Source organism: Equus asinus, chromosome 5 (assembly GCF_041296235.1).
Source record: "Equus asinus isolate D_3611 breed Donkey chromosome 5, EquAss-T2T_v2, whole genome shotgun sequence".
Lineage (NCBI taxonomy): Eukaryota > Metazoa > Chordata > Mammalia > Perissodactyla > Equidae > Equus > Equus asinus.
Window position 1 is genome coordinate 62592799 of NC_091794.1, and position 20611 is coordinate 62613409.

At 45.7% G+C, this 20611-nt stretch overlaps 1 protein-coding gene across 10 annotated transcripts in view; it reads left to right on the top strand.

Annotated features, from left to right (window-relative positions):
• Positions 1 to 7683: 7683 nt before the first annotated feature.
• The window catches only part of LOC139045291 (protein phosphatase 1L-like), a 353755-nt gene continuing 340827 nt past the window's right edge, over positions 7684 to 20611 (top strand). For 9 of the 10 annotated variants that reach the window (XM_070509725.1, XM_070509730.1, XM_070509727.1 and 6 more), the window contains exon 1: positions 7684 to 9286. In XM_070509725.1, the coding sequence (XP_070365826.1) occupies positions 8903 to 9286 (384 nt within the window). In that variant the 5' untranslated portion in view covers positions 7684 to 8902. The remainder of the gene's footprint in view (positions 9287 to 20611) is intronic. The other variant, XM_070509726.1, reaches the window with a different exon arrangement.

The following is a 20611-nucleotide window of genomic DNA, read 5'->3' on the forward strand; positions in this document are numbered from 1 at the left end:
GCATCCTCCCAGGGAAGATGTTTTGTGGGACATACCTGTCCTGCCTTGCAAGGATCTCTACTTATTTTCTAGTGGAGTAAGTGCTAGACTTAGTTATGAACCTTCCCACTTTTCCTCTAAGATGCCTTTCTGCTCAATGCTACCGATGGCCCTCTGGGAAGATTGCTTGCCATGGACCTTGTTCTTACGGCTTAGAGAGAAGGTCTGGATCATTTTTGGAGGGAGGCTCTCAACAAGCTCACCTCGGAAGTAGGGCTTACAGCACTCCGCCAGGGTGCCAGCTGGGCTCTCTGCAGCAGTTGCTCCCAGTCCCTTGTGCTCACAGAACAACTCATTAGCACCTCACCTCAGGCCTCACCCCGTATCCCTCTCATCTGCTCCCTTGGGGCCTCACGGTCACGACTGAGGCATGACACACCGCAGGACCTGCCTAGCATTCCTGACACGTGCTGGTTTGACCAGGCAAGTCCTGAGGCTGCAGGTAGGCAGGCAGGAGTGTCCCTGGGTCTTGCCCTCATCTTGCTGGCTCTCCCTCGACCTATAGCTCACTCAGAGGAAGGCCCTTCTGCTGACAAAGGCTTTGGTGTGTCCAACAGCTGCCCAGAGGGCCAGGTAACAATTAGGAAGAATGCAGAAGTGAGTGCCCCTTGGGGCTAACTTTGACCACTGAGAGAGAGTAAATGTGAAGAAGCAGAAAAATGAATACTTCTCCTTTCTCCCTGCCCTCCCTCCCACGAACTGTTCTGAGAAGTAAGGTTCCCATACAGCTGCTTGAGAGCCGAATGGCGTGACTGAACACGCCTTCCCCTTGCTCTTGCTTCCTGGTATCGCGTTCGCACATTAGTTTTGCCTCAGGCTCTGATTTCTAGAGGACCTGGGGTAAGACAGTATATCATTTTCTCTTACAAAAAAGCATCGCATGCTGAGAGCAGAGACTAACACACACTGGGGGAAAGTGTTGGTGCCCAGTAGAGCAGGCCATCAAGACACAATACATCAATCTGGACAAACAAGACTCTCGAGTTTACTTCCTTGCTGCTAGACAGAACCACCACTTGATTTTATGTGGTATGCAAATTTACATTTTTTAAAGAAAATTAAAACTTTATACCACAGCCAGCTTGCTAAATTAAAATATCCTCTTGTAAATCAGCATTTTAACCTATGTACCACAAGCACACAAGCAATAAGCATAACATAAAATTAAATTAAACACACTAGCAAACATCCAGCTAAGTGAGTTTTGTCCTTAAAAATATTTACTCTTGGGGCCCGGCCCGGTGGCGCAGGGTTTAAGTTCGTGTGCTCCCCTTTGGCAGCCTGGCATTTGCCGGTTCGAATCCGGGGAGCTGATCTACACACAGCTTGTCAAGCCATGCTGCGGCAGGCATCCCACATAGAAAATAGAGGGAGATGGGCAAAGATGTTAGCTCAGGGCCACTCTTCCTCAGCAAAAAGGGGAGGATTGGCAGCAGGTGTTAGCTCAGGGCTAATCTTCATCACCAAAATAGAGAGAGAGATTTACTCTTGGAGGCTAATAACTTCAAAATTCGTGCAACTATTCAAAACAGTTTGGGAACTAGTGGGTGAGTTTGATGTATGGGCACCTCACATGGGCCATCAGGACAGCCAGCCCCTCCCAGTTAGCACCTTTTTTAGGTACTGCCTGAAGACCCTTGGAATAAGACTGACCAGGTCAGGGCTTCCCAAACTTTTACAGCTGTGCCCCCTGTAGCTACTCTCTTCAGTGTGTGTCTCAGGCATGGATCCTTCCACGACACTGGAGACAAGAAATACTGCATTTCTTGAACATCCTAAATTAAATGCGATTTCAGCTTTCCACTCAACAAGGCTGGTAATAGATGGAATGTTGGTCATCCTTCTAGCCCCTTCCCTTTTCCTGCGACACATCCAGGAATACTTTATCGAGTAGACCCTAGAGTCAGAGTGCCAGGACCCATGAGCTTTTCAGGGCCTATGAGAATCTCTTAGACCTGAAGATGAGAAAAGGCCACTCATTTCAAAAAAACTAGCCAAATCACAATTAATGGATGCTTAATTAAACTTTAGAAAATGTTCTATTGTTGCCTATTTATTAGTAATTAAATTTAGTATTAAAAATCTGCCACAGGGACTGGCCCGGTGTCAGAGCCATTGGGTTTGTGTGCTCCGCCTTGGAGGCCCGAGGTTCACATCCCGGGCGCAGACCTAGCACCGATGTCAAGCCACGCTGCGGCAGGCGTCCCACATATAAAATAGAGGGGGATTGACACAGATGTCAGCTCAGGGCCAATCTTTCTCAAAAAAAAAACCTGTCAAATTCGAAAACAGTTCAAAAAAATTTTTAGGGGCCAGCCCTGTGGCCGAGTGGTTAAGTTCACACAGTCTGCTTCGGTGGCCCAGGGTTTCACCAGTTCGAATCCTGGGCATGGACATGGCACCACTCATCAGGCCATGCTGAGGCGGCATCCCACAGGCCACAACTAGAAGGACCCACAACTAAATATACACAACCATGTACCGGGGGGCTTCGGGGAGAAAAAGAGAAAATAAAAAAACTTAAAAAAACAAATTTTTACAATACACACAATATTTTCCTCAGAAATTAGAGCCAAACATAAATTAAATGAGTTAGGCATAGAAAAATCTCGGAAGCAAAATTATGAAAACTCAAAAAAATGTTTTGGACAAAAATTTTATTTAATGTGGGACACAGGTGCATTTCAGTACCTTTTATATGATGTAAGATGGGGTCTCTGAAAGTGCGTGCTTGGGGATTATGACTGTTGTAGAGCAGCGCTGTCAACCAGGGTCTTAAGGAACCCCGAATGCAAGAGAAGCAGGGCTTGCTCACCCGGCTTTGGGCCCAGGTCAGCTCACTCTTGGCTGCACCCTGAGGCAGCAGACGATCCTGACGTGGCATCCACTCCCTCTGTCCCCAGCTTGGACCTCTGAGCCTGGCCTGGGCTCCCAAGGTCATGAACCTGGTGCTCCATCCTCAGGAATTCACACAGCACCCCCCACCCCAGGGTGCTAGGGTCCTACCCCTTGGTGCTCCACCTCTCTGAAAACTCTCTATCCCACCCCCATTCCAGGCCCCTTCTCTCCACAGGCACAGACCTTCCAAACCACCGCCGGGGTGGTCTGTGGAATAAGCTCCCAGCACTGAAGAGCTGTCAGTGCCCTCCTGTGTGAGGGACCCAGAGGCCCAGAGCCCGCGGTCTGGAGGCTCTTCCTCCCCAAGAGAGGAGGAGGGAAGTTACCTTTTCACTTTGTTGTTTTGTTCTCAAGGCTACAAGAGCAAAACATAAAAAACAATTCTTTTTAAAAGGATCTACTTCTTTTTAACTCAACCTGTTACATTCACATTTCATTTAAAAAGGGAGCTTGAACAATATGCTTGGTCAAACTACATCTCCCTCTTCCTCGGATCTAATTCTCATAAATGTTCTTTTCTCTCCTCCTCGCCCTCATCCCCGGTGAGAATCATCTGTGTGAATGACGAGGCTTTATTGTTTAGTAACTGTTACTCTTTGGGACTGTGAAGATTGATAAGGGAAACCCTCATTGAAAATGGAGTCAGGAGGCCAGAAGGGTGAGCCCCCAGGAACACCACTGGACCTAAATTACAGGAAAGATAGTCAATTACAGACCCCAACGGAAGTTGTTAAAAGGAAAGACTCGTTAATTACAGGAAGAAATGTGCCTTGTATCCAAAACAGAAATTGGCTACCCCAACAACACTCAGCATGAGAAACCATCGTTGAATGCTTGCTTTTCTCCAATGGACTTTCCTGCAAAACAACCCCTCCCAAATTTCTCCTTTTTCTTTATAAAATAACGTCCCTCTCCCTTGTTTGTTGGATTTGCCGTGATTCCCACAGCATGCATAACCTGAATTGCTATTCTTTGGCTATTCCCAAGTAAACTTGTTTTGAAGGTAAAATAATTGGCTGTTTTATTTTTAAGGTCAACAGGATGAATCTCAAATAAAAATGTACTCCCTTCTTAAGCTACCAAACCACAGGATTTTTCTGTTGTAAGGTTCAGGATATTTTAAAATTAGATTCAGACACATAATCACTGCAATCAGGTCTTTTCTTCAACCTCTAACTGGGTCTCACCCAGCAAGCACACTTACTTTATGTCTGCTCACAACTTCTCCGCCCAGAAGTGTACCCAGGATTTCAGCATGTGTCCTAAATGCAGTCACTTCACGTTGTGGCTGTCCCAACCTCTGAGACCTACTGTTTCTTAATGTCATTCTAGATACTCTGGCTCTAAAGTCGCATTGGTTTGCAGTCACCTTCCCAAGGACTGTGACTGTGGGGCCACCAAGTCCAGCTGTGATGAGCCCGTTTCAAAGGACAACTGGGGAAAAGAGGTACCTGACACTATTGATTCCTAAATGAACGTTGATAAGGCTGACTCTCCTTTCAAAAACGACTCCAAATCAGCTTATTAGTGGCAAAAGCTGAAGTCACCAGCAGCAAATCTACATTTTATTTTTATTATTCTGGTAAAAAACATAAAATTTACCAGCTTAACTATTTTTAAGCGTTCAGTTCATTAGGTTGAGAGTGTTTACATTGTTGTGCAACGAATCTCCAGAACTTTTCCACCTTGCAAAGTTGACACACTATACCCATTAAAGAACAACCCCCCATTAACCCCTCCCACAGCCCCTGACAATCACCATTCTACTTTATGTTTCTAGGAATTTGACTACTCGAGATACCGCATAGTGTAAGTGGAATCATACAGTGTTTGTCTTTCTGTGACTGGCTTATTCCACTTAGTGTAACGTCCTCCAGGTTCATCCATGTCGCAGCATGTGACAGTATTTCCTTTCTTTTTAAAGCTGAATAATATTCCATCGTGTTATGTATATACCACATTTTATTTGTCCCTTCATTCGTCAATGGACATGCGGGTTGCTTCCACCTCTTGGCTCTCGTCAATAGTGCTGCTATGAACATGGGTGTGCAAATACAATGTGTAAGTTCTGAGGAAACGTTTCCTATTACCATGATGGATTTGAGTAGATTTAATCACATTCTAGTAACCAGATTCCGATCTTGCTACTGTTCCCCTTTTGAAAACTGCCAGCCTCTCTGTATGACCAATGAAGTAATATAAACTTATTATTCAAAGCTCTTCGAAATACAGTGCCATGGGACCAATCCTGCTTTCCCTCCTGCTAGTCCTCTAAGCTTTCCTCTTTTTGAAACACAGTGAGCAAACAGAATGAGTGCCATTCCTTCCTTCTGGAAGTCTATACCCCCAGTCCTACCCCCCTTTTTCTGCACGTCCAAACCCTGCCATCCCAAATGCCCCATCCCCCCTTCACGAGGCCTTCCTGATCCCTCTAACCAGGTACGATTGCCTCCTCCTCAGAATCCTCATGGGTCTTCTGTCAGGCAGGGTCTTATCATACCCTGCTCTGTATTTATGAGTTGCCTGTAAACTTATTGTATCTATTCACGCCCTTCAACTAATAATAATTCACTTCTATTGGGTGCTTACTATGTGCCAGGCACTCTTCTAAGCGCTTCATGTATATTAGCTCCTGTAATCCTTAAAATGACCTATAGATTAGGTGTGATAAGTATATCTATTTTACTGATGAGAAAATCAAAGTACAAAAAGGTTAAATAACTTGAGTGGTGGAGATGGGCTTGTGATTTGGGGTGGACGTGACAAGAGATCAACATGGTGGAAGTAGTGAACTCTGGAAGAGGGAGGGCCAACCCGAGAATGGCAATTCCTTCCATTATAGAAGGGCCCTCAGCCCCTTAAGCGTGACTTTACAATCAGCAAGTTCACCACAGGAATTAATACTGTACGCGTATGCCTTTGTTAATGACATTTGTCTATTTGTAGTATATTTATGATTGGTTCTTCTCACTGCAGGCTCCATGAAGATAGGCATTGTGTCAGTTTTCCTGGTTCCTGGTGCCGAATAAATGACAAAGTTATAAATAGAGGAATGAGTAAATGAATGAGTTATACTCTACATTGTCTTGGGGGTGGTGGGAAAAATAGCTGGAGAAAAGTACCCTGGGTGCATTGCAGATTCTGCTGTGCATGGAGGAATAAAAAGCTTACTTGCCCATTCTAAGCATGACATAAACAGCACAAATTTTGAAGGAAAAGATAGAATTCGCCTTATAAAAAGAAAATATAAACAACAAAAATGAAATCAAATAAAGCTCCTTATATTTCAAAGCATTGTAAACAATAGAAAGGTAAATGACAAGATGGGAAATATCTTCACAACTGGAATGATAGCCTTAATATATTAAAAACCTTTTACACTGTAGAAGTAAAGACAAATATCTTAGTAGAAAAATGGACACAGGACACTCATTTTGAAAAGATGTTTGCTCTTGCAAAGAATTTCCCTTTGTAATGAAAATATAATCTTAGGAGAAGATGAGCAAAGATGTAAAAAAAAAAGTAAAAGCATCTGAATGGCCTTTGATGTTTTCCATCTGTTAGTAAAATCAATTTTCAACTAACCAATGGGTGAGCTATTCTTTGATTTCTTTTTTTTTATTGTTATCTGGGATTCAAAGGCACATTAATGTGTTTCATTTATCACCAGCAATAGTAGAGAAAATTGGAGTTGGGCTGAAATAATGATTTCAGAATAACTTCATTCACTCATGAACAGACATTTACAGTATGCCTACTGTGTGCAAGGCAGTGTGTTAGGTGGTGGAGTTACCATGGAGGACAAAACAGACACATTCCTGCCCTCATGGAGCATATAAATCATAGTGAGAGTGGGGGGAAACAGATGTTAATTTGTAAAAACTCACAAAAAATATGTGTTTACAACTTTGATGAGCACTCTGAAGTAAAAGTACACGTTGCCATGAGGCGGGGCAAGAGGCAGCTGACTCAGGTTGCAGAGTCGGGAAGGCTCTAGGAGAGGATGTGTGGGCTGAGGCCTGAGGCACACCAGTTAGGAGTGTGGGTGGGAGAGTGGGCCTGGGAAGGCCAGCGTTCCAGCTAAACGGAACTGCAGGAAGAAAGGCCCGAGGCAAGCGGGAGCTTGATGCTTTACAGGAAGTGTGAGGAGGCAAATGTGGCTGAAGTGGGTGGGCTGAGGGAGCAGGGGGCGTGGAATAAGGCTGAGAAGGAGAGGAAGGCCATAGCTAAGACTTTTGTCTTTATTCTAAGAGCAATGAGAAGTCATTTAAGGGTTTTAAGCAGGATTATTCAACTATTCACAATGTTTCATATTATAAATTAGCTAGAATGTTGATGTGTGTTAATTAGGATAAAAAAATTTAGGTGATGATTTAGATTAAGATTATAATTTAGGAAGCTTGTTTGAAGATTCTCCTAGAGAAGCCTAGGGCAATCAGATGCAAGATTCTTAGGATAAGTTGGGTTTATGTAAACACTTGGTGCAATGGTATAAAAATTTTATTCGGAAAACAACTATCCTTGATCTATCTCTGTAATTATTTATTTATTTTGAGGAAGATTAGACCTGAGCTAACATCTGCCGCCAATCCTCCTCTTTTTGCTGAGGAAGACTGGCCGCGCCGGCCACGCTGGGAGGCTCCCTGTCCCTCCGGGGAAGGGCAGCGCCCAGGGGAGCCTCCGTGCCAGAGTCCCCTGCTCGCGGGCGGCAGCTCGCAGAGGCAGCCCCTCCTCGCTCTCCGGGGGCGAGAATTTTAGCGACCTCCAGGCGCCCCAGTCCTCACTTGCTGTCCTCCTCCAGAGGGTCTTGGCCCGTCGCGAGGAGGCTGCGAGGCCCCGATCCTCCTCGCCTCGGGGGATCCGGGCAGGCCCCCGCCACCGAACCCCAGCGGCCGGCCCGCTCCGCCCCGCTTTGCGAGGCGGCAGACGTGCGTCCCTTCTCGCTTGCATTATGCGGGCGACGCGGGGACGGCGCTACCGCGCGGCCTGCCGGGGGGGGGGCGCTCAGGCCGGACCTCTGCTTTCCAGCCGGCGGCGGCAGCGGCTCCCGGGCAAGGAGCGTGACGACGACCAGGGTCAGTGTCGTATTGTCCCGGGAGCCCGCGCGGGAGGAGGAACCAGCGTCCGCTCGAGCTCGGCCGTGGACGCGCCCCTCGCCTCGCCCTCGCTTCGCTGGGCCGCCCGGGGCTGCGTGCGCGCCGTCCGCCGCCGAGGCTCCCTGGCCTCTGACAGCTCGCCCGGAGACCCGGGGCCTGGAGTCCCGGCTGCGGGGGCGGGGCGAGCGCGGGGGCGGGGCGAGCGCGAGCCGGGCCGAGGAGCGGGCGCGCGGGCGACGCCGAGCCGAGTCAAGCCGAGCGGAGCGCGAGCTGCCGGGAGAGGCACGCAGAGCCGCCGGCCGCCTGCGGCTCCGCGCCCGTCGTGATGCGTCGCCGGGCTCCGCGGACCCCCGCCTCTGCCCAGGCTCCCGCAAAACTTTTTTTCTCAGGGGACTGCCGTCTGAAGCGATCGGCTGGCTCGCGGCTCCGCGCTCCCTTACAGCGGCGGCCGAGGGGACTCGCCTCGCTCACCGCCGGCTCTCGCGCCCCGCGCCGCCTCACCTGCTGACCGCTCCGCGAGCGGCGAGGGGCCCGCGGAGGGGCCGTGCGCGCGCCGGCGCCCCTGGACTCTCCCGCCCGCCGCGGCCGAGCCTCCCGGCGCAACTTTCGCTTCATTGCCGCCGCCGCCTCACAAAGGGGCGCAGGAAGGGGAGGCGGCACGGGCGGCGGGCGCGGGCCTTGGGCCGCGAGGCCGGGAGACAAAAGGGAGGCCGCTTCTGCTCTCCGGGCCGCGCCGAGCCGTCGGCGTCCGCCCCTCGCCCGGCTCCGCAGCCTCCTGCTGCCCGTCCCGCGGGCCGTCCCCCCGCGCTCCGGACCGGCGAGCCTTCGGGGCGCGCGCGTGCTGGTGGTCGGGCTCTAGCGAGGATACAATGACTTTGCTGTCTCTGCTGGGTCGCCTCATGCGCTACTTCTTGCTGAGACCCGAGACGCTCTTCTTGCTGTGCATCAGCTTGGCGCTGTGGAGTTACTTCTTCCACACGGACGAGGTGAAGACCATCGTCAAGTCCAGCCGGGACGCCGTGAAGATGGTCAAGGGCAAGGTGGCCGAGATGGTGCAGACCGAGCGGCTCGGGGGGCTGGACGTGCTGGAGGCGGAGTTCTCCAAGACCTGGGAGTTCAAGAGCCACAACGTGGCGGTGTATTCCATCCAGGGCCGGAGAGACCACATGGAGGACCGCTTCGAAGTTCTCACGGACCTGGCCAACAAGTCGCACCCGTCCATCTTCGGGATCTTCGACGGGCACGGGGGCGAGGTAGGAGTTCTCCGGGGCTTTGTTTGACAGGGTGTGCTTGTGTGAGTGTGTGTGTGTGTGTGTACACCAGGACGTTGCCTGCGCCGCGGGGTAGGACCTGGGTGCGAGGGGCGTGGTGATGACCTGGTGCCGGCTGGACAAGGCCGCTCGTTCAAATGCGGCTCAAGTTGCCCAAAACACGGCTGGATCCCGTTTGGGGGAGGGAGGGCCGTCCACAGCCGGGTTCGTGCCTCGTGACTTGTGAGGTTCCCCAGGGCCGGAGCCCAGCGGTGTCCGTGCGGGCTTCGCGGGAAGAGTGAGTGGTTTCTGGGGTGGCCTTTGGCCCGGGACCTCAGAGCTTCAGTTCTGAGGTTTGGGCTGAGCTGCGCACAAAGACGGAAGAAAGTGTCTGCGATGCTTCGTTGGGGAAAGGGACAGAATCTTCAGAGGCGAGTCAGGGTGGGTGAAGGAGCTGGGACTCCGTGCCGTGCCTGCGCCCCGAGGAGGCGCCCGAGGGGCGTCTCTGCGCTGCTTCCCGGCTCCATTAACTTGGCGGGTGCAGTGTGGCCAGGTGACAGCGGGCCGCCCGCGTTGGCTGGATCGGGGAGAGGGACCGAGCTGCCTCCGGCCTTTGCAGGGGTGGCGGCGCTCGGATCTCACCCCCACGCCCTGGCCGGCGTGAGCACGAAGAGGTGTCCTTGCTGCTAAACCCCTTTATTTGGGGGTTGTCTCGGAGCCAGAGGCGAAGGTAGAGGCCGAGTCAGGTCTCTCTCCCGCATTTCTGTGGCGCCCTGGTTGTGCGCGGGGCTCGGATTTCCTGGAGGTCGAGGCGGGGCTTGGCTCTGGTCCTGGGGCATGGGCTCAGGCGGGGTGAGTGGCACAGGTGGCCGCAGCGCGGCGCTCCACAGAGCCCCAGGCCGGCCCCATCTCTCTCAGTTTGGCAGTTTGTGACAGTTTATTGCTGAATCCTTTTTTTTTTGTTTTTCTGCAGCATAATTTCTTACTCATGTTCGCCCTCCTTCGCCATTTCCCCCTCCCCCACACCCCCATGCTCCCATCCAACTTTTCCCCCACTTCTCTTCTTTGCCCTTCTGGCGTCTGGATGGGCGGTAGGGCATGTCACTCCTTTTCAAGGGCTTGCTTGTTCTTCAGTCTTTGTTTTGGGTGGACGTTGAGAAAGCTTTCAATTGGTTAGCTTATCTGCATCTTCGATGCAAAATGACTTCACCCATTGCTCTGCTCCTCTTTCCAGGACAGTGTGTTTTCCTGCCTTGTAGAACCAGCTTTGCCAGAAGTGACAAACTTAGTTGGAAAGTGTATTTGGTAGAGCTGAAGTCAGTTTCTCCTGTTTCCGCCCGCCCCAGCCCTTTCTGTATTCTGGCTTTGCTACTCAGGGTTTCTTGCTGGTTGTGATTCGCAGCCTCTGGTGTAGTGTGAGCTTCCTTTCCTGTCACAGGAGGAGGAGGATGTGAACTTGATTGACAGACATGCTGTGTACTTGAGGAAGACACACCTTAATGATGAGGTCGCCAGTATAATGACTGATTTGTTTCCTTGGTTTGAGTTAGAATGTGCGTATTTTCATTTTATGTGCCTGGACTGTCGTAAACCATTCAGCAAAGCTTATATTTACTGTATACGTTTTACATTAAAGTTGTTGGCAGATGATAGTCTGCTTCTGGCCTTAGCACAGTTTTGTGTTTAATTGAAAGGTCTGGATATACTGTTAATGTTGTGGAACTTTGGGTTGTACTTGTTTGGCTGTGCTATATTGACATGTTTTGAGCCCGCACGTGTAAGTGAATGGGTATTTTAAGTTTTCCATTAAGTTGATATTCTAAAACCTGAAAGTTACAGACCCAAGCAGATTTCAGGTTGAAAAATTTCCAGTACTATTCTCCAGTAAATATATCCTCCAGAAAAGGGACATGATAAATGCTCTTATTTAACCAGGAGTATTTTACATGTACAGGGCTTTTCATTAAGTTTTTAAATGCTAAACAAGAAGATGATGATTGTTAGCCAAACTATGAAATGCTTTCCGTTGTGCCTTACATTAGAAAGCCTGTTGTTTGCAAAATAATTAATATCATCAGTACCCTTAAGAATAAAGTAATTGTTCTATTTCTGACCTCCTGCAGTATGGAGCCAGTTCATTCATTTTGGCTTTGTTTTAGAGCAAAATAAGGAAAGTGCTGTAAAAAGGAGTGAGTTAGTTGCTATTGGGAATATGATAATAACAAAGAATATTAGGTGCTAATTTCTCTCCTGATTTTTCTTTTATTCAAAGAAAATCCCACCGTCAAATTCTTGCCTTTTGTGGTGTTCAGCTCCTTGAACAGTCACCAGAGGACTGTGCCACTGTTTGATTTTGGTGTAAATGATAGTTATCTCCTTTCAGAAAAGAGGAATCTTTTTCTGAACTATTATTTATGTATATGCTTCTGTTGAGTGGTACAGAAGACCACCGAGGTTAACTTATTTCTAATAATTCAAACTGCTGAGATAGGCTATAAAAAACCAGGGCCCGTCTATAGTGCTAGTGCTTTTTAGATCCAGAAGTGACCTAAGCCGCCTCATATATCCATTTCATCCCATGTTTTAGATGAGATGTTTGTTGATGGCTGGAGAAGTTGTGACCTTCCTAAGCCTACACAGCTAGTTCAAGGCCTTCAGTTTGGTGCCCTTCATATTAAACCACTGACAAGTTAGTTTGCATATTTATCTGGATAGATGGATAGCACACGAGGGATACAGAGATGAGTGAGCTATGATCCCCGTCCTCAGAACGTTTCAGTGTAGTGAGAGAGAGATTTGTGTACGAGCACTTAGTGCCATGGGGTGCTTGGGGTGTTAGGGGACCCTGAGGAGGGGCATTTCAATCAGGCTGGGAGGTGGAAGCCGTGGGAAGACACTTGAAAGCAGTCATTTACTGCAAGCTCGAAAGGGGGCTTGGGCTTGAGATCTGGCTTTGAATCTCTGCTCTGCCTTATCCAGCTGTGGCCTCGGGTGGGTTGCTTGAGCAACTTTATTTGGGAGATTTTGATCTGAAACAAGGCTAATGATGCATGTACGGCACACCCTCATCAGTTGTATTGTACCCTCTCTAGAGAAGTTCCTAATGGAGAGAAGGATGTGGAGGAAGAAAGCTTGCAGACCAAGAAGCCTGCAGACCAAGAAGCCTGCAGTGTTAGGGCGATGATGTCCAAGGGAAGGAGACCTGCATGTGAAAGGGACAACTCTGGTCCCTAAAAAGGTGTAGGTTGGATAATTCATTGGGTGTTCCCCAAACTCTCTGTCTCTCTTTGGTCTAACTTGTGGTGAATTGACTATCAATCCAGGATACCTCGTATCCTAGCATTAGGCAAGCAGCGTTGTGGCTTCAGATGTGAATTTTCTGATTAGTGAGAAGGGATATTCTCTTTGATTAGTTAGTAAATTGGTATTCTCATTTGCATTTCAGTCCCTTCTAGTTGGGTTAGGATGAGTTAGTTCTCTTGAGTCTACTCAAGTGTGTATGTTTGATAAAGATATGTCTTTGGCCTTGTTATGCTGAGGACCAGACTCTGGATGCCTGTGACTTCTAGATGGGTGAGATCTTAAAGGGCCTTGTCTCGGTGGCCCTACAGGCCAGCTTCCTCACTTGATGGCCTTGGGCCCTTGAGACATTCTAACCACGATACTATGGGTGGATGGTCGACTGTGTGTGTGTGTGTGTCTAAGGCTATGGCAGTGCTTGTGTTGCGGTATAGCAAAAGATGAAGACAACAAAAAGGCAAAAAAGAACATAGCTCAAATTGTATCAACTGACGTGGGAAGGTTATCTTTAAAATTAAAAAATAATGTTTATGTAGGAAAATGATTTTTTTGTGCTTATCTGTAATTTTTATCTGCAAGCAAAAGATGGGTTTTTGTTTTTACTTTTTATGTTATCTAGAGGAAATATCACCAGTCCTTTGAGGTAACTTTGTGAATGCTTATAGTGGAAAGCTGCCCAGAAGAGCAGATTATTAGGTGCTCCATGTGCTTGTGGGCATTATGGTATGAAAGGTCACGTATCATTGTCTTGTACGGCTGAGACACAGCCTCGCCAGTGGTTAAGCTCAGAGTTCCACATTCACATCAGAGAGGAGCACCCATCAGATGCTTGTCAGGAGCTGCGGTCTTGAGGCTCAGCAGTTCTCCAAATCTCCGAAGAGAAAGTGCTTGTGGAGGGATGCCTGAAGGATGCACACAGTCTAGTGCTGTAGATCAGGGGCTCTTATCCTTTCTTGAGTCATGCTTCTCTGAGGATGTTATGAAACTACAAACGTATCCCTCCGAGAAATGGACTTGTGCATCAAGTTTTGTCTATAATTTCAAGGTAAGTGGATGCATGAAGCCTCTGGATTTTAGGTTAGTCTAGGTGGAATGAAATCTGTTTCTGATAAAGCTAGACCTGCAGGGGCTGTGTAGTGGACCCTTTCCTTGGGTGGGTTGCCTTCCTCTTCGTCATTTGCGTTGATTTGACTTGTGTGCTGTCATGTGCCTGGGAGGGTCATTATGAGGGATGGTCTTTCGAAGCTGTGACAAGTCAGCTGCAAGGATGTCGTTGAGTATTTGATTTGTTACACGATGTAGTTTCCTCTTATGAAGACCAAGGGGGAGAGAGTTCTCTGATAGCTTTTATTTTTATCTTAAGATGCTGACTCGTGTAACTGATTGGATCGTCCTGTTTTTGTTGGCTGCTAGAATTCTTAGAGCCAAACCTCTGACCTTCCTGGAGCAAATGTGCAGAATTTTATAGAATACATTAATTTGGTGCATGAACCTACTCCCAGGACAGCCTCTCTTTCCTGCATTCAGCTTTCTTTTGTCCCATTTTTCTCTTTCTCCTCTTAGGTATGTCATTTTATCTTGTTGTGGTATATGTACTTATGTACGTTTCACTGGATCCTTTCTGAAGTTAGATATAGTTCTGAATAAATAAATAACGAGTGGCACAATGAGTGATCTGCTCTCAGGCGTTACAGCTGCTCTTAGTAAATGTTGGGTTCCCACATTACTGATGTACAAGAGGCCTGTGGATTTACTATGGACAAATGCCTTATGGTTTAAGAGAAAATTCACATTATTTTGGTTTAAAGTGGCACATTAAGATTTCTGCCAAAAGGCAAGGAGCACTTCCCCCTTAATAAACCCCCTCCCCTTGCCCCCATCCTGTGTTTAGGTACCTTTTTGAGCTGACTGCTGACCTTGGTGCCTCTTCTGAACGGATTATTTAGATGTTCAGTTCAGTTAAACCAGCATTTTCTATATAGTCTGCCACGTGTGGAAAACTGTTAAACTCTCTCTGATGCCTGAAGATCAAGCAGTGCATTCTCTGCCCTCAGGGAGCATTCCATCTACTTGGAGAGATGAGCCCGCCCCACCCCCCCACCCCCCCTGTTTTTTTTGGTGAGGAAGATTAGCCCTGAGCTAACAGATTTGGACAATAGTGAGTTTGGCTAGAAATTTGTTTCCTTCCTCCCTTCTATTTAGATATTTTCTGGAATTCATAAAATGTTCATCGACCATTTCCTCCCCAATTTGTAAAATGTTATTTCTGTCATACCTTATCTAAATGGACTCATTTTAAAACAATGAAAAGATATGTTATATATAAGGTCTGATTTATTCAATGGAAAGGCATTTATTACTATGTTACTTTGTTACCGAGACTAATTTAGGTTTTGTTACAGGAGATAGCTTTTCCAAGACTAAAAAACAGCGCAATGTCTTCATTTCTCTTAAATCATTTCGTTTCCCTGACAGTCATTTTACAATAAAAAATATGTATATCATTCAGTCTCAGATGTAAGGGGTCCCTGGACTCTGTCCAGTTTAAATACTGGATAACTCATTAGGGACTCAGTTTTTTAAATAATATTTTTATTTTGATTGTTAATATTTCAAGCACTTGTTTTATTCTTAATTTCTACTTTGATTCTTAACCACTTCAGTAATGTATTTGTGGTTTAACTTTTGTTACCATTTTCCTAACCCTATTTAATTAGTATTAAAATAAGTCTGTAGCAAGTTAAACATTTAAAAATAAGCTGAAAATTATAAAAGTAATATGACTATGTGATAGTACAGGAAAGAAAAAAATTCACCCCAAATATTATCTTCACATCCACTGTGATGATTTTGGTGTATTACTTGCTTAAGTTTTTTTAGTATGCATTTTAAGTATAATTTTACATTGTTATAATGATGTACATATAGTTTTAAATTTTGGCTCTTTTCGCTTTGTGTAATTGTATAAACACATAGCCATTTTGCTCCATAATTCTTTACTGTGTTTCTAATGTATTCTTAGTTACGGACTAATATTTTGCTGGATGGATATTGGATAAATGTCTCAATTGCTTCCTTATTAGTGTACATTTAGGTTTCTCTAACTTTTCACCATTGTAAATAACATGGTACTAAGTATTTTTGTGCCTCTACTGTAGTTTGGATTATTTCTCCAGGGTAGATTTCCAGAAGTGGGATTTCTGGATTGGAGGAGAAGTAAAGAAACCACTATTACTGGTAATAATAATAATGGCTGACATTTATCGACTATGTATAAAATGCCAGGCAGTGTTTCCAAGTACTTGATATATATCACCTAATTTTCATTGTCGTAACAGCTTTTGAGGTAGGTGCCATGTTGTCCCCATTGTATCTCTGTAGAAATGAGGGCACTGAGAGGTGAAGTGATTTACCCAGGATCTCTCACAGCTCACAGGTGGTGAAAGGAGGCTTTGAAACTGGGATTCAGACTTGGAGCCGCCTGTCTCCAGAGCGTGTGCTATCAGTTTCTGGTTGAAGCTCTCAGATCTCATCGTCTGAGTCATGAAGCGTGCACGGCCTTGTTAGGTGCACGCTGCCTGGTCTTCTCATGTTGCTCAGTAGGACTGGGAGTTTCTTGTTTGATTCTGATGGTTGTGTCCCTGCGACATGTGGTGGTGGTCTTGAAAACTCTATGCTGGAAACCTTAGTCGGTGGATCTCGCAATTACTTAAGAAAGTCCTGCAGTTAAAAACATAGTGGGGTCAGAAGTCAGAGCAGACGGTGAGTCACATTCAAACAGCTGTTCTCACCCACTCCCCTTGTTCGCTGGCAGAATCTCCGTCCCGCTACAGAGAATCTCTAACATTTTTGCCTGTTGGCTCGTGAAAGGCTTGCATAGAACTTAGAGTGGCATTAACATAGCCATTCTCAATAAGCAATAGTGATTTATGTTTTATTTTACTTCTAAGTACCAAAGGCTTGACTTTAGGATAAGTATGTAGGGGTATGTATGTACTTGTATAATTTCTTTTATGCTGAAGCAGTTTTTTTTTTGAGGACCAAAATAATTTCCTAATATATAAATGATTGCCAGTTTTAAACAGCAAAATATTTTCTCATTCGTTTGTAATACTGAGTTGGTCTATTTAGTAGATGCTAGTCTTGTATTTCTATTCCAGAAGACTACTTATTACGTTATTCCCTCAATTAACCTAAGTCAAGTTCAAGCTTTGGTGATGGTTAGTTATAATATTTTTGTGTGTGTGTGAGGAAGATTGGCCCTGAGCTAACATCTGTGCCAGTCTGCCTCTATTTTGTATGTGGGATGCCACCACGGCATGGTTTGCTGAGCGGTGTGTAGGGCTGTGGCTGGGATCCAAACCCACAAACCACGGGCCACCGAAGTGGAGCACAAGAACTTAACCACTACACCACTGGGCTGGCCCCAGTTATAATCTGTTTTTCATATAAATCTTCAAAGGCAAAGTTTAAATAAACAAATAAAAAACAAATAAAGCCATCATTTAAAAAAATCATTAATGGCACATTGTACCTTTTATAGCTTTTTTTATAGTTATAGGCCCTCCTTTGAAAAATACAAAGCATTTTAAGTGAATAATCATAAAAGTCATAATACAGATATATTAATATCCTCTCAATAAAGTTGAAGTCTGTGCTGTAAAAAGCCTTGCTGTAAAAGTGAAGATTTACTTTCCATCTGAGCAACAAACCTATAAATCTTGACTCCTTGATCTCGCTGGAGAATTCTTTCTTTCTCTGTTTAGTGAGAAGTAGGGCCCAATTTAATGGAACCTTTGCTGCCTCCAACTTTTCTAGAATGAGGGAGGGCTTTGGTGGTTGAATTTGTTAAGAATGAGACTTCCTTTCCCCCATTCCTAAAAGACCTGGGAGTTCCCGTCTGCTGCCGGGCACGGGGCTCCGGAAGGTGAGTTTGGGGCCACTACGTATGATGGTGCAAGATGTGCATTGTACAGCGATACCAGAGAGAGTCTCCATTTCCTAACGTGTGCAGAAGAACTGTCTGCTCCCCAGGCTAGGCATCTCTGGGTCTGTAATCACTTGGAAAGGGTGCCTTAATGTAATGTGTACAAGCGGGAAAGGGACGATAGCAGTAGGCTGTATTTCTGAGACTCACGTTCTTTCCCATACCATCACTGCCCTCCTTGTCCTGCGCCTGTGTGAGCAGCTGACACATAATTTATGTCTTAGTTGCTGAACCGAAGACCAGTTATCCATTGCACATCATGTCGGCAAACCTTACGACTTCCCTGGAGAATGAACACTTATTTGCAGTTGCTTTTCAATGTTCATCTTCTACGTTTTGGTCATTATAAATGTGAGTGGGGATTTAGTGCCCTGGAGCCATAAATCTTAAATATTTCAAACTATTTTTAACAGGACAGTCTATAGTCAGCACTACTCTTGGACAGTAAAGTTTTTAATCTAAAAACGTTTAAAAAGGTGTATTCCCTTAGTTATGGAATTGCCATAGGGCGGAAACTGTTTGATTCTGATAAGTATATATACCATTTCTTTTTTAATCCAGTAAGTGCTTCCATTTCTCTTTTTAATTAAATAAATTACCTTTCAGTTAAATTAGTCACTGGACATTTTCTGGCTGAATAAGGCACTTCCTGACACTGTCAGGATTTGCCGGGAATTGAGACATAGTAGGAGTTTTGGTCATACTGTTTGCCTTTTTTGCTCCCTAGAGTAATGAGGTGGATTTGCCATAGGAAATGGTTTGCATAAGTATATATAATTGTCGTAGAGTTTGAGATTAAGAAGTTTTTGCTTTTATTTTGACACTTAGATGTTTTTCTACATTTCTGTTTAGAAAGAAGATAAATGTTCTCTTTAGATCAGCGTGGCAGGGATCTTGAATTGCCGTATGATCCAAGTATAGTGCCTAAGGCTTCACAGCTGCATGAATCTTGTGTTTCTACAGGCTTTCATCGAGGAGATTCCACGTTGTCCCTGGAGAATTTTTTCTCCATAGTCCTTTCTTTCAGGGAATTCATCTTTATGTGTGAACTAGGTCCCTTTGATTTAGGCCTATTTCTTAGTCTGGTCTCAATAGAGATAAATTAGGATTAGGTTGTTACTGTTTGTAAATTAGTAAGATTATAGTAATCAAAATCTCTTCCCTGCCTCCCCCCATATTAAATAAGGACATTCGATTTATGGGAGAAGCACTCATCTCAAAAAAAGGAGAGAGAGGGTAATTGCTACCAAAGACAGAATAGTTTCCAGATGATCAATAATAGCTCCTCTTTGTGAAGAGCTAGTTTGGCCGTAAAGGACAGATCCTCTTCCAGTTTTACAGATTGGTTGATTTTGTCTTTTCTGTCCGCTGTCAGAGGCTTCTTCTACAGGTGGAGTAATACTAGCTAGAAGACTAGATGGTGCTTTATTTGGAAGCTTTTGGGAATAAGTGACAGAAAACTCAACAGAAGCAGCTTGAACACGGGGGGCATTTCTTATCTCACATAACAAAAGGTCTTGAAGTGGGAGTTTCCAAGGCTGGTTGGTCCAGCAGCTCAGTGACTTCAAGTCTTTATGTAACTACACATCCAGAGACGTGAAAAAGAGACTGTACCCGTTCTGTGTTCTTAAAGCCTGAGGAAAACTTTCCAGAAACTACCCCTCCCATCTCCCAGGCCAGAATTGTGTCCATGCCTAAACCAGTGGCTTGGTCATGGAAATACCATCACTGTGATGAACTCTGACCCAACGTAATTCACCCTGGGCTGGGGAGGAGTCTAGCCTTCTCTGGAGGTCATGACAGCCCAGGAGCTAGCTAGGAAGATGAGGAATGGTTTTTGGGTGGGCCACACAGGTGGGAAGGGAGTTCAGAGAAGATGGCCTGGAACATTTCTTGTCTGCACATTAGCAACTCCGTTGAAGAATGTTGCTGTAAAGTATATACCACTGACATGGGGAAAAATTAGCTTAACAAGGTTGTAGAAAAGAGTAAACCATCTTATTTTTGGATTGGCTTAGAGATGACTTTGCCTAGGAGCTGAGATGTAAATTTGGTTTTTTAGGGTCCCAACAAGTTTTAAGAAGCTATTAGTAGGTAGTTTTCTCACTCAGGTTTTCTCTCAGTTCTGTGTAAACTAGCACGAGCAGGGGCCTGAGTGTTTGAGAACAACAGCGTGTGGTTTTTCTCTCTCTCTAAGTCAGTTTTCAGCACAGCTAATGCTACTGATGAATGTGGGAGTGTCATGGCAGTTCTTTTGTTGGCTGTTCATTTTGATTTTACTATCTTCTTGTTTTAGACAATGAATTTGCTGGTCAAATTTAGAAGGAGTTTTATTTCTTAATGTTTACATATCATAAGTTTTTTTTTGAGGAAGATTCATCCTGACCTCACATCTGTTGCCAATCCTTCTCCTTTATTTTTTGCCCGAGGAAGATTAGCTCTGAGCTGACATCTGTGCCAGTCTTCCTCTACTTTGTATGTGGGATGTCTCCACTGCTTGGCTGATGAGTGGAGCAGGTCCACACCTGGGATCCGAATCCACGAACCCTGAGCCGCTGCAGCGGAGCGCACGGAGCTTTAAGCACTTGGCCACAGGGCCGGCCCCTACGTATCTTAAGTTCTATTATTTTGTTTTAAAAGATTCAAATCTCCTCCAGGCCAAAGAGAAGAGATTCCTGGGAGGTTCAGAATTTTTGTACCCGTTTTGGAGGGGGACAGCCTGGCAGTGGTCTAGGCTACAGTGGGAGGGGGAGGATGTTACAGTCTTCGGATTTTTCTGTGGGCCAAGTGAACGCACTTGGAGTAGATTCTGCGTGTGAGGATGAAGTACTTGTCCTGCTGCTGGTGCTGTAAGTGGATGAAAATGAGGGCATCTTTTCATTATGTTTTCCTCACTCATTATTGGCAGACTATAACAGTGCTTACTGACTGAATTCCCATTTAGTTTTAGTAGCTTTTCTGGCGATTCAGTCTTTCTCTACTTTTTTTTTTTTAAAGATATGCTATCATGTTGTGTACAAATAATGTGATTTTGTCTCCTC